Here is a 26,472-nt window from a genome sequence, read left to right as displayed (position 1 = left end):
TAACCAATCACTTTAGCTTACTGTGTGCCATTCAAGCCATTCATATTGAGTTAAATGGATAGACCACAGTTCAGGGATAGAGAAGCAAAATTATAAAAGCTTTTAATGTTAGTTCAAGATGACCAGTAGCTGCATTTACTAGTTAGTAAAATGAAATTAAAACAATAAGAATCATTTAAAGCAGAAAGAACTTTCTTGCTGATAATTTCACACTAAAGATAGTGATTGCCGCTGTTTCTAAACTCTATTCTGCAAATATTTTTAAATATTTGCCAATATTTAGTGCAAAATTAACAGACTAATTTCATAACTGCTATATCTTAGCTTAGAATATATCAATATAATCTGATCACAGGATTGGCACAGGGGAAATATATATAAAAATGGGTGGCTTTGTGCGTCATGCTAACTCACTTTTTGATTAAGCATGGCTTATGAGCAAGTCACAGTTTATTGGTTTTACAAGACATGTTAAAGCATAGACTACAGTTTCCAAACCACAATGTCTAGCTCACAAAGCACATTGGTCCAAAACCAAACAACCATATTATAGTTTAGGGAGATATATGAACTGAATCTGTATGTGACATTTGTCCATTTACTTATGTCCCTCTACTCATCAAGTCAGAACTATAAAGCATTCATTCACTAGAGGTGAATTCAAGTTTAGTTGTCATCCAGAAAACATTTTTTTCCTTTCCTCAGTAGACCAAGAATGTAGACAATGGACCAGCTGTTCCTGCAATATGTTTTATCAATGACTGGAGTAAAATCAGGACCCTGCTGTGAATACCCAACCCAGAGGAAAGAACTGAAAAGACAATCAACTCACTTCGATGCCAGGTACATGACTTAGTTGATGCCATTGATTTTATTGGGTTTTAACTGCCACATACTGTATTTAGTAAGGAACATAAACTGTGTTTTGAAATCAACATTAAGATGATACCTTAGATACTTATGAGCATAGCTCTCTTTAAATGGAGTCCCTCCCCTGCCTGAAAGCTCCTTGATGCAGTAGAGACTTTTATCAGCATAAAAAGGGAGAGGCGGCAATGGAAATTTTCCCCCTCCCCTTGGACTCTGAAGAACCCTTTACTTGTTGTTTTGAGGAATCCCGCGCCTCTTTGGAGCAGATCTGTAGGAGGGAAATTATTATAGAAAAAGTACTGGTAAAAGTCCCTTTTCTCCCTTGATATTTCATCAGCAGTACTCCTCGTATTCCTGGTACCCAGCCTCTGATATTCAAAGGTATGTAATCCCACTGTATACAGTACTTATACTAAACAATTTGAAACATGCGTGTGATGCCACTTGCTCCCATTACCTTGTATGTGGGCCCAGAGAACAATCTGGAGCAAACTCCACTGCTCAAGCTAAGCTGGACAAATTCTACAAATTGCCTGGATAAAGGATCACATGGCAACCATAACCCCATATGTCTATAAAAAGAATAAATAAATACTTTCCTTCCTTCATTGTCTCGATATTTTATCCTATCACTTTTTTTCTCTGTCTACTTCACCAAGTTTTAGACTACAAAATACTTGGAGCAGAGACTTCTCTAATTCAAAAGTAAAGTTGTCCTCAGATTGAACTCAGTTCCTGGGGACAACATAGATTTATTCTATAAAAGGAAAGAGGAGTGGTAAAGGAGAAAAAATTAAAATCAATTACTTAAAGCACTTGGTGTAAATTAAAATCAAGATAAATCTTATATCAGCATGAGTTTTTATACACCAGAAAATCTATTTGTTGCTTAAAATGTTTTCGGTTGATAACCTCCATAAAGGCAGGGTAACAGAACAAGAAGCATATAAGATTTCTTTGGAACTGGCCTCATTGAACTCAGCAGAAAATTCTGGGTAACAATGTACTGCATTCTAATCCACACTTCATAAACGTGGCATGAATATTGCTGAATACAGAGCTAGTTCCTCGATTTGTAGAGAGTGTAAGACACAAGCATTATTTTAAGACAACACAAGTTGAGGAAACTTAATCAAAAGCCAAGAATATTTGAATGTCTGCCAATTACAACGTATTGATATTAATATGACAAGCTAGCTTTAGTACATGAACTTCCTTTTAATTAGATTGTAGGTCAAGCTATTAATTTACTTCTCAGTCTTATCCAAATATATCTTTCAACATTATTTGAATCCGTGGTATAAAATTTGTTAAATAAATACATGTGGGTGTGATAGCAAAAATGTTATAGATTTATTTAGCTGGTCACTGCAGAACCATTTCATTAGTCCACACTCCTATAATATTTGTAGCAGAAAAGAAAGTAAATTTCGTAACTATTTCAAAATTCATCAGAAGCGCAGATAGCTAGAATTTCTGCTTTTGCATCTCTGATTAATTATTGTGCTTTCACTTCATTTGAAAAGAAATCACCTTTAATGTTTTAACAGCACCTCAACTAATCTTTCTCCTCACCAAAAAACTGGTAGCACATAGTTTCCATTAAAATTAATGAAATATGTTAGTTGCAGGTAGTCTTCTTAATTTCAATCCAGATTTAAACAAATGTTCTTCACGTTATAAATATAAATGAAGCTATGTAATTTAACCGCAAGATACCTGGTTATTTAAATGCAATTTGATAATCGACTGAAAAATTGACATTCTTCATTTTTGTACACTGAACATTTTTCTTAGTCTCTTTTGATGATATATTTTACTATTAAAAATGCTAAATGTTTTGTGAATATTCCAAAAATGTTTGAATCTCTAAAGAGAAATATGAAATAATATGCAAGTCTTTATTACATGTCGATTTGTACAAATGGAACTGTATTTTAGTTATATTGACAATATATACATGAGATTAATGGAAATTATTAGGGCAATGCAATGATTCAGAAATAATCTGGAAAAGGGCTTTAGAGCACACCTGTGTGCAAGTTAAGCAGCTGTACCTTTTCCTGGGACCAGGCAGCTGTCCTCTGCAGATGTTTGTAATAGTTGCAAACAGCTACAGTATATTCATTCCTAGGACATTCCAAAGCACCTTTCTGGAATCAGATCTAAATCATGACAAAGCCCCAGAAATTATCTTCAGTGTTACTGTTTTTTATATATAAAATTACGCTTATACACCATATATGTCTTTGATCTACCAAGCAATTTTTATTTTATTTTAAATCAAATATTATATTCTCTGAAGCAACAAATAGGAGGAGGAAGGAGTATTAGGTATGTTCGCCGCCTTGAGTTATTAATAAAAATAATAAAGGCAGGATAAAAAATCTAAAAAAAAAAACCAGGTAGCATTCCTAAAAAGTCTGCATGATAGACATGGCATTTAAAAGATACTTTAGAGTCATATTAAGGTTTTATTTCTGGCCATAATAAAAGAGACCAGGATAAACCTAGGAATTCCTATTATATTACTATACTATACTATACTATACTATACTATACTATACTATACTATACTATACTTATTATATGTTTGCCTTTTGCAAGGCCCTGAATCCCAGGCTTGCAGCTCGAGTGTCTGTTGGAGCCTGTAAATTACTTTTGTTGAAATATATGTACTATATCTATATTGGTATTTTTTTAAAAAAAATCTGAACTGCTGATTGTCTATTTATGTTGTATTCTTTTGTTGTTGTTTTGCTTTTTTTAATTTTGTTAGCCACCCAGAGTTACTTGTTTGAGATGGGTAGCCATATCAATTGAATGAATAAATATACATAAATGAACAAACAAACAAACAAATGAATGAATGAATGAATGAATGAATAATTAAGCTTGACTTATTCAATAACACCTCAGAATTACCTACAATATCTCAGGAAATTTGAGATTTACTATTAGATTGCATGAGAAGCAGGCAAAACTGATATCAGAATCAGAATTCAGACTTGAATTGTGCTGCATGCCTTAATATTGAACACTTTCACTAATAGTGTTAATGCTTCAGTAATTAACATAATAAATACACCAGATAATAAATTCACAGCAATCTACTTTGGATCAAAAATGTGGATTTAAATAGAACTAACAGGGAATAAATAGATTGTGGATCATGTCCAAATGATATTTCAACTCTTATGAAAGATGTATCTGTGATGTGATGAATTACTAGTACTAGGCACTAGGATGATAATCTCTTCTTGAAAAAAGCAAAAAGTATACCATATTAGTCAGCTTAACTGTTTCTGGCATCAAGCAAGTATGAATTACCAAACTTCCATAAAACCCAATTCTATGCTAACAGCATGTTGCACATTAGACTTCAAAACTATCTTGCAAAATTAATCACCTCATTCATAGATGCTTTGCACCAGTCAAGAAACTGAATTTACCAGTTCCAACCCAGATTCCCCCATGTTTGTTTGTATTATCAGATATTTCCTTTCAGTAAATCAGTAATAAAGATGCAGGAAAAATCTAGATTATCTGCTCTTTGCCTTAGTTTACATGTTGCTCATTTCCTAATTGTTCTAACCTCAGACTAATCTGATTATATCACAAATTAATACTGTCATCTTCTCCTGAGGATTCAAATGTCAAAGTGTCAGTCTATAGGAGCAAAAAAAAAAAAAGGAAATCTGGAATCCAGGACAAAAGCTATGATACTTCTCTTAATCTTGTGTGTGTGTGTGTGTGTGTGTGTATCATTTCTATCACCACTTGCATCCCATATTATTTCTATTTGGCTCAGTGAAGCAAACTCAGATGAAAAGTAAACCGACTGCTACATACACATTTTCTGCCTATCAACAACAGCCATGGAAATCGCCAAAATAATCCTGTGTCATTTTCAGATAATAATGAACACTGCCAAAAAACATCTCCACTGTGCGGCCTAAACGAGTCTTACCTGTTAATTGAGCTAACGCTGGGCACTGTGTCATTATCGCACACTCTTTCTGCTAAAAGTCTGTCCCTGATCTCCCAAGCAAACATGGTGGGGTTTTGGCGTTTATATTCTGCAATTTTTTCTACTACTTTGGGTGTGGCAACCTTTGGCTTTGATCCTCCAATAACTCCAGGTTTGATGCTTCCAGTCTCATAATACCTAGGGTGAAATGCAGAAGAGAAAAGCTTATGTTTAGAATGCATTTTAATTATAAGCTCTTTCCCCCACCCCCCAATAAATGATAAGAATTTAAGAACAGGACAAATTAAGTTCTAGCATTTTCAATCGGAGAAATATTAACATATCTTTACTGTATTACACCACTGATACCAATAATATATTTCTTTTTTTAGATTTGACCTTATATATTATTTAAAGATAATAACCATAACAATGTTGCATTTTTTTTCTTTTTCCAGCAAGTCAGTTAAAACTGTATGAGTTAAAAGGTCATGCTTGAATTTAAAATTATCTGAAAATGTGTTTATTAATCTGTAATAAAATTAAATCAAACCAGTATTCTTACACTGCCACATTTATAGGAAATTATCAAAGATATGATACAGTTGTTGTTTTTTAAGTGTTAAAAATCTCATGAAAAAATACATGAACCTAGTGACTGAACTTCATTATCCATTTTGTAGATGAATTTCAAAATAGCAGAAATTTGACCCCAGTCTTCCCTAATTGGTCCCTTCCAATTATGTTGGATTTCATCCCCATTCAATCTGGTCTTTACCTACTGGGAATTATGGAGTTGAAATCCAACATATCTGGAATTCACCTTTTTGGGAAAAGCTATGCAAAAAACCATAAGGATCGTGCAGAGTCCTAAGGATAAAGGTATCCAAAGCCATTGCAATTCTTTAAGCTTTTTAAAGAAATTTCCTGCTGTTCAGTTCTAGCTTGCATAAGATGTTTATTGATAGAAAGGTGCTGGTAATGGCTAAACCTTTGCATTCTGAGTGGCAGAGCCCCAATTATGTCCTAACCATGTTGGCTTTCCAAAAGTTGGTGAAAATGGAGCTCTTCTGGAGGGCTTTTAAATAATTAATTAACATTGCTCCGCTGAAGTGTTAAATGTAATTGGGATACTGTTTTAATTTAAATTAATAATTCTTTTTATGGTTTCACTATTTTAGTTTATATTGTTATGTATGGATGTTTTTATTTCTGTAAACTGCCAAGAATCACAAGATTTAATGGTTTCAAAATCTAATAAATAAATCAATATTGTTGGTTTTATTATGATAGATTTATTTAAGCCTGTTTGTATCATACTCTTGTGAACTGTCCTGAGACCTTCTTCTGGCAGGAAGAGTGGTATAGAAAAATAAATAAAATAAAATAACCCCTCTGTAAACTGAATTTAATTGTGATTTTTCTTATATATGCAATAATTATCATTCAATTAATCCATTTTTAGGGCCACCCAGTTGCCAAGTGACTCAAGGCAGCCCTTGAATAAGAAATAAGATCATTTAAGTGCCTTTAGAGAAAAATTTTCCTGCTTTGATCAACATTGCCTGACTTTAATCTAGTAAAACTAAAAAAAGTTCCATTTAAACCAATGTATTCCCTTCAAACCCAATAGAAATCAATCAGATTCAATGCAGGCATTTTCTGGGTCACTCCAGATTTAAGAGAAGGAACTTTTAAAATATAAAATGGTTGATTTCCTGCCTATAAACTTTGCCGATTAATAATTTATTGTTGCATGTGGATTATGGTCATATTTGGCACTATGAAGATTCTGGAAGCAATTGACAACAATATTTAAGAACTACGTATCATTTTAGGATTTTCATTGAACTCCAACCCTGTTACCTTTTAAGGTGCCTCAGAATTATTAAATCTATATTTCCACTCGTGGGGTGCTGAAAGTGAGAAAGAATGGCTTGCCAAAAGAAAGTGTGGCAGTAGCAAGTTAAACCAGAGACTTACTGCCTCTGAACTGATCCGACATTTTGTTGCCTGGGGATACAGTAAGTAGCATCACCCATGATATCCCAGGTAGAGCAAGATATATCATAGCCAAAGTCAGTCAAGTTGCACTGTCAACATGAGGCAGAAAATCCAAAAGAATCTCTCCCCAACTCTGGCAGTAAAAATTCAGTAAAAACAAATTAATAACAATTGGCCCTCTTTGTGATACTTGAAGTTTGGTCCTTAAATTGGCTGCTTTAATGAGCTTAAGGCAGGCAGCCCTGTTCTAAACCATTACCCTGTGCTACCCAGTGCTGTTACAGTACTGAAATGAAGGAGGTTTGGACCTGATCTGAGGTCAGCATGTAAAAACGCCATGTATTTTTTTTAAAAAGTAAATAAATTAGATCTGGTCATTGAGATCTGATTCCAAGTTTATTCAACAATCCAGTGAATAACATAATTGGTTTTTTTTCCCTAATGTCACCACGTCAGATTTCCAGTCTTGCCTCAGACAAAGTAATGACTAATATTTCCTTTGTGTCATGACCAACCACAATAATACAAACTGAACTCTTTTATAAATTAATATACATTTAAAGAGAACTATAGCTTTCCAGTCCTGGCTTGACCAGAAAAGTCCCAACCCAGGCTCATATTCAGACTGAGGTTACTTCAGGAATTCATAATGCATTTCACTTACATATATTATCAATAGTACAATTGCTTTATGCTTAAGCACTACTGGCTGCAGATTCATAACTCCTATCGAATTATTAGCGTTACGTAGTTTGTATTTTCAACTATTTCTTTTGTGTCATGGTTAAATTTAAAAGTTGTGAATTAAGGAAGACTGGTTCCCAAGGTGGAATCAAGCTTCATATGTCTTGCTTCTCTTATATTTTTTAGACGCACGCATAGAGAAGGAAAGACCATTCTCCAATTACACTGACGTTTTATGAACTGCAATTATTACTTATGAAAATAATGAGCTATGAAATTTCAATTTATTGTTGACAACTTAAATGACAAAGCTCCAGAACTCAATTCTTAACTCCAGAGTAACGCAAATACCTCTAATGACAAATCTATTCTGAAACATTAAAACGATTAGGTGTTCTTTCTGTTAGGTAAATGTGTTACCTGTTTATTCGTTTTATTTGTTGATACTAATAAAAATGGTTATCTAGTCTTCCAAGTGGATTGGAGAAGTGAAGGGAAAATAAGGCAGGATGTTACAAAACCAGCTGCAGCCATAGGACTTAACATTCCAGGAAGTGTATTAAGTGTATAAAATGTTCTGGTCTGCTATCACAAATAAAATATAGAAAATTTCTAACTGTATAATCCTAATAGTTGCATTACAACTTTTAAAGCTTCAGTCTGAAGGCTATTCACTGAAGAGCAGTCCCACTAAAGTCAGCAGAATATTTCCAGAATAAATTATCTTTTCGAATTCACTTATTCCATACATATATATGTGAAGCCATATTTTTCCATCTATGAAACCAATTCTGTTTGATTTAGACTTATATCAAATAACTGCAAAGAAAAAAGATCCAAATTCATTTCTGTTTGTTGACCTTCTGTATGTCTGCAGTTGACTCACAGCCTACACAGAGTATGGAGATAAATCAGATTCATGGGTAGTTTTAATGTGTTAAAACTCATGTTTTAATATCAGTGAAACAGCTTGGCTCTCATAGTTCAGAAATTTATATAATAAGATTAAAAAATGACCTAATAATGGATTATAATTTAGCAAAATCATTTAAAATAAGAGTTCTGCTCAAATACATTTGAAATTGCACTTTTGGTTTAGAATACTAGGTCCAGATCTTCACACCTGTGTGCTATAATAGCTAGTAAAGAAGAAGTAGTAATGGAAGTGATTTTTTAAAAAAGTCATAATGTGGAAAAAGTAGATTAAAAAATTAACAGTTTTGTATTGTTCATATGTAATAAAAAATCAAATCTATTATGTTTATTTTAGACATAGTTCCAGGTAGGTTCATGCAAGACTGTCATACATACAACCAAATTTTCATCTTTTCTAACTTTTGCAGATGAAAAATGTGAAAACAACTATCTATTCAGCTGGGGGAACAGTGTATCACATAATACCTTAAACACTAACAAATTTTAAGTGGAAAGATTTTTCTTTAGGGAAAAATGTCACTAATGTAATGGAAATCAATGTGATACATTTACAAACTATCTTTTTGTGAGAACAATTAACTAGTTATTTCTAATTTATTTTTCCCTTATATCAATTTAATATATGTGTCCAGTTTAATTAAACTAAGAAAAAACCTTGAAGCATTATATCATGCTTGATGTTCAAGATCATGATGCTGCCTCAGTCATACCATTTCTCAATCTACATTTATACTATTGGAAGTTATTCTCTTCACTTGTTTTAAAAAGAAATAATGTTACTGTTGTTACATTGTTTAGATCAGAACAATTAAACTGAAGTATTATTATATTATTGTTATATGCAATTTCTTCTTACTTCCAGTTTAATTCCATTGCACAAATATAATATCAAATGATTTTTATATATAATTACAAAAAGGAATTACAATAGTTCACACTAAAGCTATCCATTTAATAGCAGAATCCAGCACTTGCCTACTCAAAATTACGAATTGTTTTGTTCGGTAAGTCTTATTTCCAGGAAAATTATTGGGATTGCAGTCTAAAACCACAGTCAAATGCACATTTAAATGTTAAAGCCAGAGGTTCCTGGACTTCAGCTCATTTACTTGAAAGTAATCGCAAAGAAGCCAGAAGAACTATTGCTGAATCAGCACGGATTGGATTGCAGTGTTAGAAATCAAGTTTCCTTTCACTAAACAGTAATTTTCTGCAGTTTTTCAGATGAGTTCACAGGTTCAGTAGGAAGCTCATGATACATGTTACCTTAATTACAAACACCTTTATTTTCAAGAATATACCCATAAAGCATTTTTCCAGCTACATTTTTCAGCAATTCTTATTATCGGCTTAGTCACCTCTCATGAATCTGCCAGTTTGCCAGTTGAACTGTTTCTTAGAATAACTCCAACATACAAAGACCATGTTGTTTTTCTTTTTACGAATTGGTTTGGTTCACTTTGATCTGCTTTTACCTGCCAAGAATTTTGCTGACACAGCCATGGCTGACCCGCAATTGCCTGGAGATGTCGCAGGGTCGGACACCTTGATGGGCAAGTTCCACAATCCGTTGGCGAACGACATCAGGCAGTGGCCGACCATTCACAAAAACACCCCCTAATTGATTCACTCCTCCATGTCCTGAAAGATACGGGGTGAAATAAAAAAAAAACAAGCAGAGAAAACAATACATCTTTGTGATTGTTTAGAAGATGCTCTAAAAAGCTTCCTGCAGCTATGGATTCCCCTCTACCGCTAAGCACTGAACAACTTCTTCATAAGAGTTTCAGCATTTCTGAAATGCTGGTTATGGTTTATTTGCTCAGAGGAGGAGGAACAATGTTATTTACTGAAACCTAATTTGACACTGATAGCAATTTTACACTTGTGTAACTCTAATTACTTCTATAATTACCCAGGATTATGTAGCATGAGAATCAGGCCTCTGATTTGGAAAAAAACATCTCTCAAAAGTTATTTTTAGGCCGGCCCTGAACTCATCTGGCACCGAAAAATTATGAATGATAGCTATTGGATTTAAGGTGTAAATCTGAAGGCTAAAATTCTTAGCATGCTTGTTTTAATACCATTAAATTCAATCAGATTTACTTGCATGTAAATATGTTTACAGTAAGTGGGCCAATCTAACTTTGAGGGTAAATAAGGCCAAACCATGCTCATCTGTAGGGGAAATAAGGCCAAATTTAGAAACTTTGCTACAGTGATGGGACTTCCAAAAGTGTTCTGTTTTTCTTTCAAAATCATAGTTTAGTTATTAATGCCCTATAGAAATGTATGTGTATGTGGAATAACTTCAGATTAATATACTTTACAATGGCCTCTGGAAATATTAGGGCTCTCTATTGCCTGGCTCAGCTAGACAGGAGTATTATTTTTTTCTATATGTACATTTTTACTATTTTCTTAATAAGTTGAAACATCTGGTGTAAAATGGTTTCCAACTAGATAAATAGTAGCTAACTGGATAAAACCAATAAGCATGAAATACAATGCCATGTAATAGTGAGAAAATATAATTAACTCTGAAATTGTTCATCAGGCAAACTATAATAAAGAAGTAGCAATGTTGAAAACAAATAATTGCAAGAACCAGCATTATTGGCAACACTGAATAAAATAATTTCTCTATTCACAGAAGGCTTGAACTGAACAGAATCTACTAACTCTTCATTAAATAAAAAGATACTTAACTATATCATTCATGTTTATTAAATCCAGTAATGTTACTGTTGATAAACTGCTGACTTCGTATATATCTTCCATAACTAATATATAGTGAATCTACAGTACATAATCTACTTGTTGCAGATTAATTTGAATAAGCAAGGTTAACTGAAAAATGGTGTTTTGCCCTGGAACTGAAGTTTAACAAGTTTCATGCTTATTGTTTTATTTGAATTACTGATGTTTTTATTTGAACTTTAGAACATGGAAGGAAGGAAGGAAGGAAGGAAGGAAGGAAGGAAGGAAGGAAGGAAGGAAGGAAGGAAGGAAGGAGTAAATTAAAATTAAAAGTATACTTTAGTCATTTATTAAAAGAATAGAATGTTCAGGCATTATTTTTAGTATCATAAACTATGACTCTGATGTTAAGAGAATTATCATTCACTGTCTTGGCTGCACATCTTAAAAAATCCCTCAAAACTACAATTTGCTTTGCAAAGAGGTAGCACAATTTGAGCTCCTAGGAATGCATTGAAATATAACCTCTATAGATCTAAATACTTAATTAAAACTCCAGCACTTTGGAAAGAAATCTAATTTATCAGTTAATGTGGACTGTATAGCACTCTGATCTGGAAGTCTGCATAAGTTCCAGTTTCTTAGGGGAAACAGTTCAGGGTCAAGGGAATCAGCCTGGAGTTAGTGAAACGGAATCCCTTGGACTAGTTAAACAAGGCAAGATAGTAAACCCTGTAGCTTTCCAACGCTAACAGAATTGCAGCCAGCAATGTATTGTATTACTGGTGCAATATATCAAAATTTATCCAAATATAGGGGTAAATGGGATAAGAAGTGGAGGAAGGGGGAGAAAAAGAGAGAAGCTCAACTTGAAAACAGGAGAGAAAACCCACTATATCTTGGGGTAGAAGTGCCATTAAGGCTAGGGAATGCTTTAATTCTACAGTAAATGCAATGTCAGTGGGGTTTAAGCAGTTTAGTAGAGTGTACAGAATTGTGGTCTAAGTAAATAAATCTACAAGTCTCTACCTATGCTGGGATTTGCAGAGGTGAGTGTAAAAATTGCATGTCCAGAATTACGTATCTTAACTTTACCTTCTATGGAAAAATAAGGAAATAAACTAAGGAGCACAGTACTAGGCTAGTGGTAGTCAAATCAGTGACCAAGTCTACATCAAGCAGGCTGACATTCATACATAAGCATGCACACAGGGGCACCTGATATGTGTGATGCGCGTACTGTTGCCCTATCTTCCCCAACCCAAATAGCTTGGTCCCAATAATCTGAAGAGGAAGGAAGGAAGGAAGGAAGGAAGGAAGGAAGGAAGGAAGGAAGGAAGGAAGGAAGGAAGGAAGGAAGGAGCCACTCTAAAACAAGACAGCAGAAGTGAATGCCAAGAAAACAAAACAAAAAGACTATTGTCAGAGCTTGCTCTGTTCTTTTCCATGGGCTGAATCTGCAGTTGCTCTATGACATTAAATGATAAAAATGCAATAAAAATATCTGCAAGCAAGGACAGCTACACATGTCCTTCCAGAGCTTGTAGCTGACAGTGACTGCAAGAGCTCCGGATTTACGTTGTTCATCTTTTTGCTGGAGAATTATTTGGGATGGAATTACTAGTTCCAAGGAAAAGAAAACCACCATCAGTGGGAGTGCTCCCTGTAAGCCTTCTGTATTATCACATAGAAATTCTCTCTTAGCAGAAAGATGTCTTCAGTCTTTAAATGTAACGCAGCAGGGAGTGGAAAGGGTGGGGAGAAAGATTCGATAGGTCAAATCTTCCTTGCCTTTAAGGAAGCAGCCCAGCACATGAAAAAGAGGGCTAGGAGCACACGAGTTAGTTTTTCAACATGTAGAGTAACCCATACCCAGCTCAGTCATGTAGAATGAAAACAGGTTCACTTCTTTGAACAACTGATTTGTCCCAGAGAGGAAATCATCTTGAATGGTTGCAGATTTTCAGGAAAGAATTAGCTATTCGGAAAACTTCCACAGAGGAGCCTGTGGGGCATGTGCATGAGCAAGTGCTGCAGTCTGTGTGCGTGCGTGTGTGTGTTTAAGGATGTTAGGTTAGATGTCACACAGCATGCTGGTGGTGGACAGTGATCTTGTCTGGGGTTTCAACATGCTTAAAAAGTGTGTATAATTACCTAATACCCACATTATATATGCTCAAACAGACTATATATGACTAAAGATATTTATATGAACATATAGATGGTCACCTCTGTGGTTAGTGTGTGTCTTTGGATCATTAGATAGTTAGGTAAATAATCTCCAAGCTACCAGGAAAAGATCAGTATAGATGCATTAAAGAGGCCAGTTGTTCTTGGATTCTTAAATTGTTGGAATATAAACACATAAATGCTGATGCCCCTCCTGAAGTGCAAATAGAGAAATAGTGCAATGAGTGTATGTGTGTGAGAGAGAGAGAGAGAAATGAGCATATATGTTATTCTGACACACCTCCATGCCTTAATTCTTAATTCTCTTTGGCCTGCCTGGTCCAGTTCAGAGAAGAAATGTTTTCATTTTAGGCATTTTGGTCACTTGCAGAATATTATCTGGAGTTTCTCCTCAAGGTTTTCCTGCTGTTACAAGGATCAGCTGACTCGGCACATAATAAAAACAAACAGCTTAATCCTGCTACAGTAAAATACCAAATAATTTCAGTTTCTTCATGCACTTTGGTTTTCCCAGAACACATATCCACTAGGTAAGCAGTGTTTACGTTTTGCTGGTGGCGAAAGCCAGAAGTGGTTAACATGGATGCAACTGAGACTCTGGTTTGGAAACTCAACAACCCTTTATATTTTGAGCAAACCATCACAGGATACGTCAACCAGAACCAAGATGCTTATTTTGTCTCAATCTTACTTTTTTCCCAGTATGCCTTTCCACATAAACAAACCCTCGACACATCAGAAACAAAGGACCAAAGCGCGTGCTCAAAGAATGAAAGTTTATGAGAGGAATAGCCGCGAGGACAGTGGGCCTTTACAGCGGAAGAAGATCTTGGAAAGGCTGTTAAAAGATCCTCTTTTCCTGGTTGCTGATAACCGCCTAGCTCTGTCCTGTTAACTGAAAAGCCACGTCAGTTCCAGCTAATTCTTTAAGTAATTCGGATATGCAAAACGCGGCTGTTAACTGGCTTTCTTCATAGAGCAGCGAGAGACTAGGCATTATGCCGAAAAGATCCATAGAGCGGAAAACGGACAGCCGGACGCCTCAGGAACCTCGCCTTTCATCCGAAGGTGGTTCTTCTACGGGCAAGAGGCTGCTGGGGTGTAGCGTGTCTCCAGACTGTTTGCTCTGATGCTTTTGATGGTAAGGAGAAAAAACGCAGGTTTGTTTTTCCCGCAAAAATCAAACGCGGACTGCGGTTGCCTCTGCATTCGCTCTGGCCGGGAACGAGGAGATTTTTCCGAAGATTGCCGGGGCGCGGGGTTGCGCGTGACTTTTAAGGCGGGTGCGTGCGTGTTTTCTTTACAAGGAGTTCCCCTTGTTTACAGGATTAATCATGCTCCAGATCAAAAACTCCCTTCGCTTCGAGAGAAATTTTTACGAAACAGGTGAATGTAGGGAAAGCTTCTTTATCAACGAGGACTACGCTTGGTTTTAAAAGTCAGCTTTTTCTGCAGTAAATATTTCCCTTATAGAAGTGGTTAGTGTGTCTAGGGCGTTACACAAAAGTTTCAGCGCCTCCTATTATTTTTAAGTCTTTTCTAACAAGGAAAGCAACGTGGCATTACTGTACAGTAAATAATTACACGCCACGTTTTCATCCCCTACCTGCCACTTTTGGAAAAGCAACAACTTGCTATTCTCCCCACACACACATGCACACACACACACACATACAGATTTAAATAACTACCACGATTGCACTGGGGTTGGGAGGGGGAGAGAGAGAAGTATAAAACTCAGTTTGGATTGGATGCAGTTTCCCCATCCCCCACCCGAACTGACACGCACACACTTTTTCCGGTTTGTTTTTGTTGCCCTTACATTCCTGCAGAAGATGTCGATTTATCATTGTTTAGGTTAACGGAGGAAACCTCTTCTTCCGGCAGCTTCCGCGCGCAGCCTCTCTTCAAATTAACACAAAGGAATTTCCGGAGGGGAAGGAATGGCATTTCTGCCCCCATATTTTAAACATGAAAACGTTATTTCCCCTGCAGCAAGGTGCCTGTCATAAAATCCCAAAAGCGTTTTTGGTTCTGTTTGATTTCGGATAAGCATTTGCTACAAATTTCGAATTCAGACGCTGCCATCCAAATAGTACAGTTCGTCTGAAGGTGATTTATTGTATATACTTCCTCGCAGTTTCGTATCTGAGTTCCCTGTTTTGTGCTTACTCTGTATGTCCAATGAGGAAGCATGAAATGGTTTCATGGAGAAAATGATTAGGTAGATAAATAGGTAACACAAAAGAACATCCGTCTTCCTTAAAAGGCTGCTCTACCTAAGAAAAATGTGGTTGGTTCTCTCCTAGGGTTCCTTGAAATCTCTGGATCTAATCCAGCATTTAACTCACCGTGAGAGACGACGTCATTTCTCATAACCCCGCGTTAATGAAAAATCTCCTGCAACCCTCTCAGGCACAGCAAATCCCAAGCAGATGTATTATCCATGGCTGCTGACTTAAAACAGCCGAGTCCAAACATATAAGGCTATTTTTGAACACGCCGTTAGGACTAATTTGTTGTTGCCTGAGGAGAAGAACCAGCTTCAGCCGCTCTTGCTCTTTAAAGCCCGTGTTTAGGAAACATCAACAGATTACACACTTTTCGGTTTAAGTGCTTGATATATTCAGAAGTATTTCAGAGGTTCCTTAGAAAGGCATTCAGCTAAGCTAGACTGCGGTAGTCCTATCTACTAGCAGTAGTAATTTCAAATACCACTTTTTCCCCCAAATCCATATAGGCGGACAAATTGGGGAAATATATATATATATATATATATATCTTCCAGCAGGGCGACTTGAACTTTGTAAGAGAGCGAGAGACAGAGGCGGAGCAGCGGTAAGCGGACACAAAGAATCAAGATGTATGGAAGAGAAATAAAAATATGCCGAATGAGGGGGAAAGAAGGGGACAGGAAATACAGTATGTACGGAAGGCTTCTGCATTTGTTTGAATAGTGTTAAGTAGGTAGCTCTATAAATGTAGGTTGATTTCAAATCGGCGCCACTTATGTGCCGGCCGATTTCTTTAACTGAGAGCGCCTGTAAGGTAACGGGATCCCTTTCCTTGCTCTAATAACAATTAATCTGGGCTGGAGACATTTTAAGGCCGCCAGGTCCTAGAACCCGCGAATGAGTTCTTTAAAAATTAAATCAATGCAAACCCACTCCGGTCGAAGTCCCCCAGATGGGTGGAGGAGGAGTTACAGCCCACGTTTAGTTTAAACCCTCCCATGGAAATCAACTGAGCTTCGCAATGTTTCCCTTTGACCGGATCGTGTCCTCAGTAATGCTGCACTACCAAAGGGCAGCGGTGTATCTTGCCTGCACGAGGGGGGGAGTGTTATTTTTGGTTTGGTTTGGCTTTGGTTTTAAACTCCTTCGACATCGCCAGGGGAATAACTGAACTGGGCCGTAGCTGGAGGAGGTTGCGAGCTGCCTGCGCGGCCGGTTTCATCCTCCTGCCCGGGCTACGAGGAGCCGGTCAAATGCCGCTGTGCCTCTCCGGAGATGCCCAAAGGTGTCTCGGCTCCAGCAGCCTTCCCTCCCTCCCTCCCTCCCATTTCAATAAACAAACACTCCGGGCTGCTCGGGAGCGCGGCGAAGGCACGGCGGCCGGCTCGGTGCTGAAAGGCAGAGAAAAAACGGAACCAGCCGCCTCTACTTACTATGCATCGCTGCAAACGGGTCGTGCTTACAGTGTATTTCCATCTGGGCGGGCGATCCAGGGTGCTCGAGGCAAGCTGTATTTTGTTTTCGCTTTCAGATCAGGTTGAGTTAAACTCCCTAGGATCGCTTGTGTTGCCGGGGGACAGGGCGCTTTATTTTGAACGGGCGGGCAAAGTGTTGCTTGTAATAATTTTGTTTCTTTCAAAAACAAAAAAGAAAAGGGGGGGAGAGAAAAGCTCGAAAGACACAACGGGACTTCAGAGACAAGATCTCTCTCCAAGCCAAGAGCAAAGAACCACAGAAATCCTCGGGGAAGTTATTCCTTTCATACGGAAGGGGCTTGGGGGGGACCCGGCTCTCTGGACGCCACCGGCCAGGCTGGGTTGCTTGAATCGTCGTTGTCCCCCCCGCCCTTTACCCCTTCCGAGCTCGACCGTCTCCGACCGCAAAAGGTTGTCTCCGATGAATTTCTCTGCTTGGGGACAGCAGCGGCTCCTTTATTTCCCCCGCCTGCAGAAGGAGAGGGCCATGGATCCGGTCTTGGGGTCGGAGGGAAGACCCTCCCCGGGAAGAGCCCAGCCAACGGAGATCTTCCACGGCGAAGCAAGAGGGACAGGCAGGGACCGAGCACCTGCAAAGCAGATATTCCCAAGCTTTATCCGGGGGGGTGGGTTGTCACTTTTCAACATTCACCTTTCTTTTCTTTTCTCTTTTCTTTTCTCTTTTCTTTTCTTTTCTTTCTTTCTTTCGGAAGAGAGTAAGAGTGGCGCCTCTGGCGAAGGCAAGGCTAGCTAGGGGACGAGGAAAGTGCCCTGGGTCAGTCTTTGTTTGAGGAGTGGCGGCGGTTGGCCGGGCATGTGCGGCTCCCCCTTCCTCCTTCGCCTTCTCCTTCGCCTGCCCCGCTTGCAGTCCCGGCTGGAGGCGGTCAGCCGAGCTGAGCCTCCGAAGAGAGCTTAGGAAGCGGCTTCTTTCCCGGAGAGGAAGCGGGCTGCGGATAACTGCCTCCCACCTCGGCGGGTGTCCCAAGTCTGGAGGAAAACGGGAGGTGAAGTCCGTTTGGCCCCGCCACCTCTGCTTGTTCGAGGGCAGGCGCTAGAAGCTCTGTCGCAGGAGAAGTTGGCGGGAAGTTGCGCTTGGAGAGACGCCAAAGGAGCTGAGGAGAAGGCAGCGGCAGCAGCGGCAGCACAAGCGTGCCAGCGGCATCCCCGCCGCGCGAGAGAGAGCGAAGGAGGGAGAGAGGCGTGTTTTGCTTGTGGCGCGCGCCACGCTTTCCACCTCACGCGCCTTTCTGCTCGCGCTCAAAGTTTGCCCCGCTCCTCCGGCAGCCAGCGCTGCGCTCCCCCGGCCCAGCAGCGCGCGCGCGCGCCGGCCTCGGCTGGCGGAGGGTGCTCCCTCGCCTAGCGCAGAAAGAGGCAGGGGAGCAGGTAGGCGGCCGGCTCGAGTTGTCTCCGTGTGTGCGCGCGCGCATCTGTCTCCACCTGGCCAGCTAGTGCTTGAGGGTGGCGCCAAATGGCCCCCTCCCCCTGCGCAGGCGGGCATACGGGGTGCGCGCGCGCACGCCCAGACACGCGCGCGCGCGCGCGCACACACACCTGGGCACTCAAGCCCCAGGCGCCTTCCGAATCTCTCTCCAGTCCTCCGGGGCGCTGACGGGCGGCTCTGGTTCTCCCGCTGCTGCCGGGCCGCTGTCGCCGTCCGCGGCTTGCCAGCCCGCCTCCTGCACAGAGGAGAAAGGCGCTTCCCAGGAGCAGTTTTCAGGACCGGTTGCGTGTGGACAGCGGCAGCAGGGGGCTTCGGCCGCGGGGAGCAGGAAGTAGGGCGGGAGGAGAGCGCGGCCGGCCGTTGCCTCCGGGCTGGCCCGTCACTCAGTGCCTCGGCCTCCAATCAGAAAAGTAAAGTTACGGCCCCACGCGCATTGGCTGCGGGGCTGGGGAACACCGGGGAGAGGGAGAGCGGCGGAGGCGGCCCCTGATTAGCCGGCGGCGGAGCAATCAGGAGCGGCTGCAGGCGGAGCCGCGAGTAGGAAGGATTCATTGACAAACTAGAGGGATCGCAGCTTGTGTGTGTGTGGTTTTGCGCGCGCGTGCAGCGAACCCCTATCCTGTAGGTTTGTAAGGAACGAGGGGCGGGGGAGATGCACTGGTAAGGGTTGTGCATCAAGCAGTAAAGACAATGACAGCCCGGCTCTACATAGAAAAATCGGGGCTTACTCCCAAGTGGCCATGCTGAGGATTGCAACCCTGAAGCGGGACCCCGTGCATGTGCACTTGGAAGTAAGTGTCACTGGGTATCACAGACGGATCCCCAAAGATTGTGGCTTCTCAAGGCAACCCTGGGAACAGGCACATAAACAGTATGAAGTGGTGTGTAAAAAGAAGCGCACTCCATCTGGTGGGAAGCCGAGAAGGGTTTGGCGGTAGCTATAAGACCATCCTGCCTTGCCCCAATCACTTCGGGAAAATGCGAGAGCGGGGCTTGCATCTGTCTAGAGGCCACCACCTCTCCAGCTTGCCCGTCTTTAACCAAGCTTTGTATTGGGGAGGTGACAGTGCTTTCCGGCGAGAACTCCCCCCCTCGCTCCCACCAGCCCTGAAAGCTTCCGTTTCCTGGGAGGTGTGTGTGCACTTGTGCAAAGTCTGATTCCTACTTGCCTGACCGCTAGTCAGAACAACATACTTTCCACGCGAACGAGCTCTCCTGGATGAATCTAAGGAACCTAATTCTTTTTTTTTTCCTTATCCCTCGCGCCCCGCACAGAGCTCTTCATCAGCATTTTAATGCACCAGTCAGTCAAAGGGGTAGAACAATCATGATTAATGTACAATGCATAGGTGAACCTGGCCTTAGAAACCGACCCATGCCGCTGGGCTGCCTGCGTGCAGAAGTAAGTGTCCTAACTGGTGGTGCTGTCGGTGAAAAAAAGACGTCCTTATGCCTGGGATCCTGTGCGCTTCGAGTAGAGAAGGTCGGGCTGCGTTGGGAGAGAGCACCATCACGTTCTAAGCATTGCATGTGCACACGTGAACGTAGAGGCCTGCCGTGCATGTCAGAGTGTGTTGCTGCTGCACCTTTCTTTAAGAGGGAGATGAAGAGCTTCAATCTCGATCCGCCCTGGGTTTGTGTTTCTTCGGTTCCTAGTAAAGAGCGACGCCTATGGACCTTCTGGCTGGCTCCGGATTCCGGCCCGCGGAGAACGTGGAGGGTTCTACGGGAGGAGTTGGGACCCAGACGTTCTGGGTCTGGTTTACTTTGCTCGAGGCTGGAAAGGCTTGACAGCTACGTCTTTTGCTCGAGGCCGTAGCCGTCAAGCACGCCAAAAACACCACGTTCATTTTTTTTTCCGGCGGACGCCCCCGACCTCCTCGATTTTGCCCAGCACCTCCTCTCAGCTGGCCGAGAGGCCCCTCTCACGTGCAGCCTCGGGCTGCCTGAGTCGCTGAGCTGGCGCGAGGAGGCCGGGAGGACGATCTAGATGCCCAGGATACAGGGATGGGCCTCGGGGTGAAGGAGTGAGAAGCTCTGTAGAACCATTGCTTGAATCTGGTTACTGAACCTCTCCAATAATGAGAGGGAGTCCATTCCCATTTCCCCATTTTTACATTCTGCTTTTCAGCAAAAAAAAAAAAAAAAAAAGGGCGGGGGAGGGAGAGACACCAAATCAGTTTGGGGCGTTAAAAGAGGAAACGGTCATTTTCAACCTCATCTGGCGATTGTTTCTCAAACGATCAGGTTTATAACAAGTCAGCGAAGAGTGTTCCTTTTATAAAGTAGGCCTCAAAATGAAGAAAGCAGATCAAGTGCACGAGATACAAGGAATGGCCCTTCCACGCAGCTCCCCGGCTTTTTACAATCCGCGCAGAACTCCTGGCCAAAAGCCGCTCTAAACTGTTTCATTTCTCTTGTTTTTTTCAGCCTGCCTAAAAAGTATAAATACAACCGGAGAGAATTCCTGCCACAAGGCAGAGAGGAATATCGCTGCTTCTGGGTCACTATGGATTTTGGAAGATGTGAGCAGCTTCCTTTAACAGTTGCTACCATTATTAACCTCTGCGATGTATGCTCTTGGATATGCACGTCTGTGTACGTGGGCCCGTATGAAGTCAAGCGAAGAATCCTGCCTAGAAGACGGCGGGTATCTCGGGAAACAAGATGGTCTAGGCAAGAAATAGGCCTACTTGCAAGCCAGAGGCAATGCTTTCTCATTAGAGAGCCTAAGGACCAGCTTCGGGGTTGAAGTCTTCTGAACGAACGCAACTTCCAAGGATAGGGGCTTCGGATAAAAGCAGGGTTAGGCTCTTATATATATGATAAAAAGTGCCTGATATTGTCATGGGAAGATTGTGAATACAGTTCAGAGGCAGACATCTTTTCCAGCTGTAACTAAAATGATTACAGTACTATGATTTAATAATACACCTAAAGAAAGCCTGGTGGTCACGTGACTCCGACAATCCCACGGTTCGCGCCTATATCCCTGTCACGTGTCCAAAATCTATATATGGAATATTGCTATGAGTCTTACATATCTGGAAGGTGCGCTTCCTTTGTGCTCACGCATTTACACAAGCCTTGAGCTGACCAAGAGCTTCAGAGTATTGTGTGGAATGCACCATAATTTTAAGATTTCGCAGGGCACGACAGTTAGTCGAATAGGGTAAGTTCGAGGTACCCCTGAGGATGGCGTCACCGCGAATCGCTCCCCCGCCCCCCAAGGGCCTGTCTCAAATAATTAGCAACTGGCTTGGTCAGTGAAGTCAAGCACAGAGAACATCAACCGATTCTAAGAAAGGTGAACCTATCCGTTGGTGCACGGAGGTTTTCCTTGAGTCAAAAGGCGTTTTACACACATCAGGTCACGCACGCACGCACATACCGTCCTCCCAGGGCGCCTCTCTTTCTCCAGCAGCTGTTAGGTGGACGGTGGGCGCCTCCGAAAGGTTTCTTTGTAGACAGTCCGTGGCTGAATTTCTTGGCCGGTCCCTCTGAACCCGACCTGGTATCCCAGTCTAACGCCTCTGAAACGCCTCGCAAACGAGAATGCGCCGGGGCCAACCGAAGCCGCGACAGAAGCCGCCGAGCAAAGCCTCCCGAAAGAACTCAGCTGTAGCCAGCTCCTACCGGAGGCTCTTGGGTGAGCTGGTTGGGGTAACTCGGCCAAGCTGGCCGGAAGACAATCTCCAGGGACATAAAAGGGCCCCGCGTGCGCGCCCCGGCCGGCCTTCCCCTCCCTTCGTCTGGACTTCCATCCGGGGAAGGCCGCACCACAGGACGCCAGCTGTGGAGCTAAGAGCATAAATAGATCGATCGATCTATCAACACACACACCCCAAAGAAGCCCGTTCCTCCCTACAGCCAGCGGGTTAGAGCGTTCTTTATTGCGGGGGTGACTGACCAGCCAGCCAGCCAAGAAAGCGGACCTCCTGCTGCCCAAGTCCTCCTGCTGAGTGACGGAGCCCTGAGGGCCTCCTCGTTGAGAGCCTGCTGGCCGGACCAAGAATTCGTTGTGCCTCCGGACGGAGCCCGGCCCGGCCATGCCGACCTGGGAGGGCCAGGCTGCTCTGAAGCCCCCGTCCTCCCAGGGCTGGCTACGCCGACTCCTTGTTTCCAGAAAGCGGGGGGGAGGGGGTCTCTGCCGGGCAGGCTTAATCGCCCCGTGGGGTTTGGCCACTGGCCAGGGGAGGAGGGGGGGTCAAGCTGCCTTCCTCAGCGGCGCCTGATCTGAAAGCGAGCTCCGCCGGAAGGAGGAACCCTTCACAGCTACGGAGCAGCCAAGGGAAGGTGGGCGACAAGGGGCTTTGTCGAAAGCGCTGTTGGGTCCCTAAAGAAAGCGCCGAGCGTTTCTTCGCTCTCATTCATTTCCCGCTCTCGGAGGCTCCCCTAAGTGCTGTTGGACAGCTAGAGGATCCTGAGCAGGGAGCTCGCCGAGCTCAAGTCCCACGGAGTTCCAAAGGCAGCCTTTCCAAACTGGCAGTGCAACGCCCACCCTTTCAGCTGCAGCCTGGCCAGTAGGCTAAGAAGATGGGCGCTGCAGTCCCACTGCTTGAAAAGGGCCAGCTGGGGGAAGGCTAATCTGAGGCGCGTTTCGGATTGCCGCCCAGAAGAACTTGCTTTAGGCGGCAAAAGGCCACGTCTTGGGAAGGGGAAAGGAGGGAGCGATTCTTGGAGCCCGGAGAGCTGTTATTGCTTCCATTATTTGCTTCGGATGGGTGTCGGTGAAAGGCAGAAAGGATCAGAGCAAAGGTCTGGGGATTGGGAGAATCCTGGTTTTGGTGTTTGCCTTTACTCCTAGAGAAGATTGCAGAGTGCACCCCTAAGGCAGATCCTTCGAGCTTGAAGCGCAAATCTCGGACTGATGTTATCTAGAAATAAGGACAACGTGGTGCTTTGGGGACTATTATTATTACTACTACTATTATTATTATTATTATTATTATTATTATTATTATTATTGGAGGAGGGAATACCATTCGCATACTATTAGACACAAGCAAAAAGAACAGAATATTTTAAGAGCCGATATGGCACCCATAGGTTAACATATATAATAACTTTAGCACTTGTAGTCTAAACCCACAATGACATTTTCATTCCCCATCGAAATCGCCCTGGACGTTGTGTTTTATCTCAATGGTGTGCGATATTTTAACAGTCAGGTTTCCCCATTCTTTATCTCATTTTCTTGCCCATTCATCAGGGAAATTAAAGAGTACCACGGGAACTTCCCGAATTTCTAACTGCCAGTTATTATTCTTCGGAACCGAACCCTTTCCCTTTCTGGTCGACTAAATCCTTGTTTCCGACAGGGATCAATGAAGTGGGTCGGCGTAGTCGTTGCGCACACCTGACCTCCAAACCTTGCTTATTTTTCAAGTAGGGGTTGATTGACTTTTGGCGGTAACAGGGCTTTAAAGCGACGGGTGGAAATTAAGGAACGAAAATGTTTTTAAAACGGTCCTTGAGTTTACAACGCGATATAAAGCATGTTTCTTCTCGACTAAGCCCCGCTAAGGAGACATGGATAAAATTCTGTTACAAATCTAGGCTAGTGTCTAGAAAAACGGCTATTAATGTCTTCAGGACACAGCAGATCTGACGGTAGTGCAAAATGGCAGCAGAGGTATATTAGAGAGTTCTGTTCTGAACAAACAGTTTTAGGAGACCCCAAATGTTCTTAATGTGCTATACATTAGGACGTCACAAAACATGTGAGTCTGTATTTGGCTGAAATGGAGTCCTCCTACTTCACACACACAGAGGCGCACACACACTCCCTGACCACAACATCCAAACAGTTCTTCCCCTCCCCACCCTGCCTTTAGAGCGTTGAGGAAGGTGTTTTTCAATGGCCACGACAAAGAGTGAAGGGCATCTCCACAAAGGAAAGGAACGTCTCTGAGAGAGATCTTTCAGCTCCGTAGTAACTCCAGCCCCCGTTGGTCGAGGGCTTTCAGAGGAGACATCCGCTCTCAAGGCCAGACCTTTCAGGGGCCAAGCCCCATCTGAGGGCCCTTCAGTGCAAACTTGACCGTAAAAGCTCCAGGGTGGTTTTCATGTAAAGAGACTGTGGATCTGGGCCTGCTTGGCAAGGCCCCTTGGCAGGAGGGTGAGCTTAGGTAGGAAAGAGAGAAGTGAAATGAAGCTGCAGCAGACTGTCCTCACTCCAGCAACCGTTTGTTGTTGTTGATGTTTTGGTTTGTTGGGTTTTTTGTTTCTGTTCTTTGCTATGTCCCTATTACATGGCTTAATTTTGCCCCTCCCTGCCCTCCCCACAGCCCATGAGCAAGACAGAATGCCTTCAATGGCCCTTAGCTCTACCGGGATTGAAGGAATGTTTTCCTCCAATGACAGGCCAAAGGTGGATCACATTTGCTCAGCTTTGTCATTATCTTGGTGGGAATTCAGGGGACTGGAAGCTACTTGAAACGAAGACCAAAGGGCATGCTAGGAATCAGCCATAGGAGCAGCAAATGACCTGCCCCATATGGATTTCTGCCAATTCAAAGACGGTTGGATAGAATTTAAAGTCAGTTGGAGTGGGGGGGAGCTCTAAGATAGCACAAACAATGGTTGCCTGCCTGCCTTCGCCTCTCAGACCTCCACACCACTCTTTCTTAGCTGGATATCCTTTGAAGGTTATTTCCTTCTGGACTTGGAATATTTCTTCCACTAAACAAAGAGTGATTTTTTCCCCTTCGTTATAAGCAAACGACACCTCTACCTCACCCAAGCAAACCATTTCTGGTTGTGCCCCACCACACCCCACTCTGGATCAATGCTGGACTCCAATCTTGATGCCCACCCTCCATTGCGTTACTTCTCTAAGTTGCCTTTCTCTCATGCTCACCCCTCTAGGTAGCCTTCCCCAACCTAGTGCCCTCCAGATAAATTGGATTTCACCTTCCACCAGTTCTGCCAAGCCAGATAATGGGAACTCTAGAGAGCATGTGGCTCAGGAAAGCTGAAATAAAGTGATACCTTTTGTATTTTCTAGATAGGAGGAAGGAGAAGGAGAAGGAGAAGGAGAAGGAGAAGGAGAAGGAGAAGGAGAAGAAGGAGAAGACCTAATTACTTCCAGCTAAAAGAGAAGGCCCTGATCTCCTCCTCTTCACTTAGGTTTTGCTCTGACTGTAAAGAAGTGATATGGGTCACACATGCCCAGAAGCTTCCATTCCCTGTTCTCCTGCCCACCTGCCACCTCCAGTACCACTGGACAAGAGGAACTCTCTGGATCAAGGCCCACTGAAAGCAGATTTAATGCCTCTCAATAGGATCCCTTCGGAAGGCCCTTGTTTGAAAACAAGAAGGAAATGCCTGAGCGCCCAGGGGCAAAGAAGGACAGGACTCCCACAGCTGTGGAAATGGGGCTCTCTGCCCGGGCAGCTTTCCTGCAAAAGTTCCCTTTCCTGTGCAGCAGTTAGAGATGAAAATGCTCCTCCCCTTTTGGCCCTCTGGCCCACACACCTATCTGGTGCATGTGCAGGGCATGTTTTTGAATACCTGCCATTAAAAAAAACACCACCTTTGTAGATTTGGTTGTGAAGAGAGTTCCCTTTTCTAAACAGGAAACTCCGCACTAACTTCTCGATGACACCAGCACTGCTCTGTCCCCACCCTTCACGAGAGCAGTTGGTGAGGAGACTTTAAACCAATGGAGATTTAAATCCTGTAACATCAATGGCTTTAGCAAATTCTGCTTTGATTTAATCAGCTTCTGCTCAAGCCTTATAAATGTGTTCCCTTCCCTGGGAGTTTTGGGGAGTTAACAATCCACTTGGCCAGCCTTTCCCAATCTGGTCTCCCCTGAGATGCATTCTGACTGAAACTTCTATCTGTCCCAGTCAGCGTTGGCTGGAGAATTATGGAATATGTGGTCAAATGTAATTCCAGGATTATCAGGGAGAAGCACTACTCAAAGTTCTTTCCTCCCACAGGTCCACATAAACTAGA

General features: G+C 42.4%; 1 protein-coding gene across 1 annotated transcript in view; it reads right to left on the bottom strand.

Annotated features, from left to right (window-relative positions):
* Window positions 1-26,472, bottom strand: part of PAX5 (paired box 5) — a 257,700-nt gene that overhangs the window by 219,467 nt on the left and 11,761 nt on the right. The window contains exons 2-3 of the mRNA XM_063294844.1: window positions 9,940-10,105; window positions 4,841-5,038 (exon numbers count right to left, since the gene is read on the bottom strand). Coding sequence (XP_063150914.1) covers window positions 4,841-5,038; window positions 9,940-10,105 — 364 coding nt within the window. The remainder of the gene's footprint in view (window positions 1-4,840; window positions 5,039-9,939; window positions 10,106-26,472) is intronic.

Source organism: Candoia aspera, chromosome 2, assembly GCF_035149785.1.
Source record: "Candoia aspera isolate rCanAsp1 chromosome 2, rCanAsp1.hap2, whole genome shotgun sequence".
Lineage (NCBI taxonomy): Eukaryota > Metazoa > Chordata > Lepidosauria > Squamata > Boidae > Candoia > Candoia aspera.
This window is presented reverse-complemented; position numbering and strand designations above follow the sequence as displayed.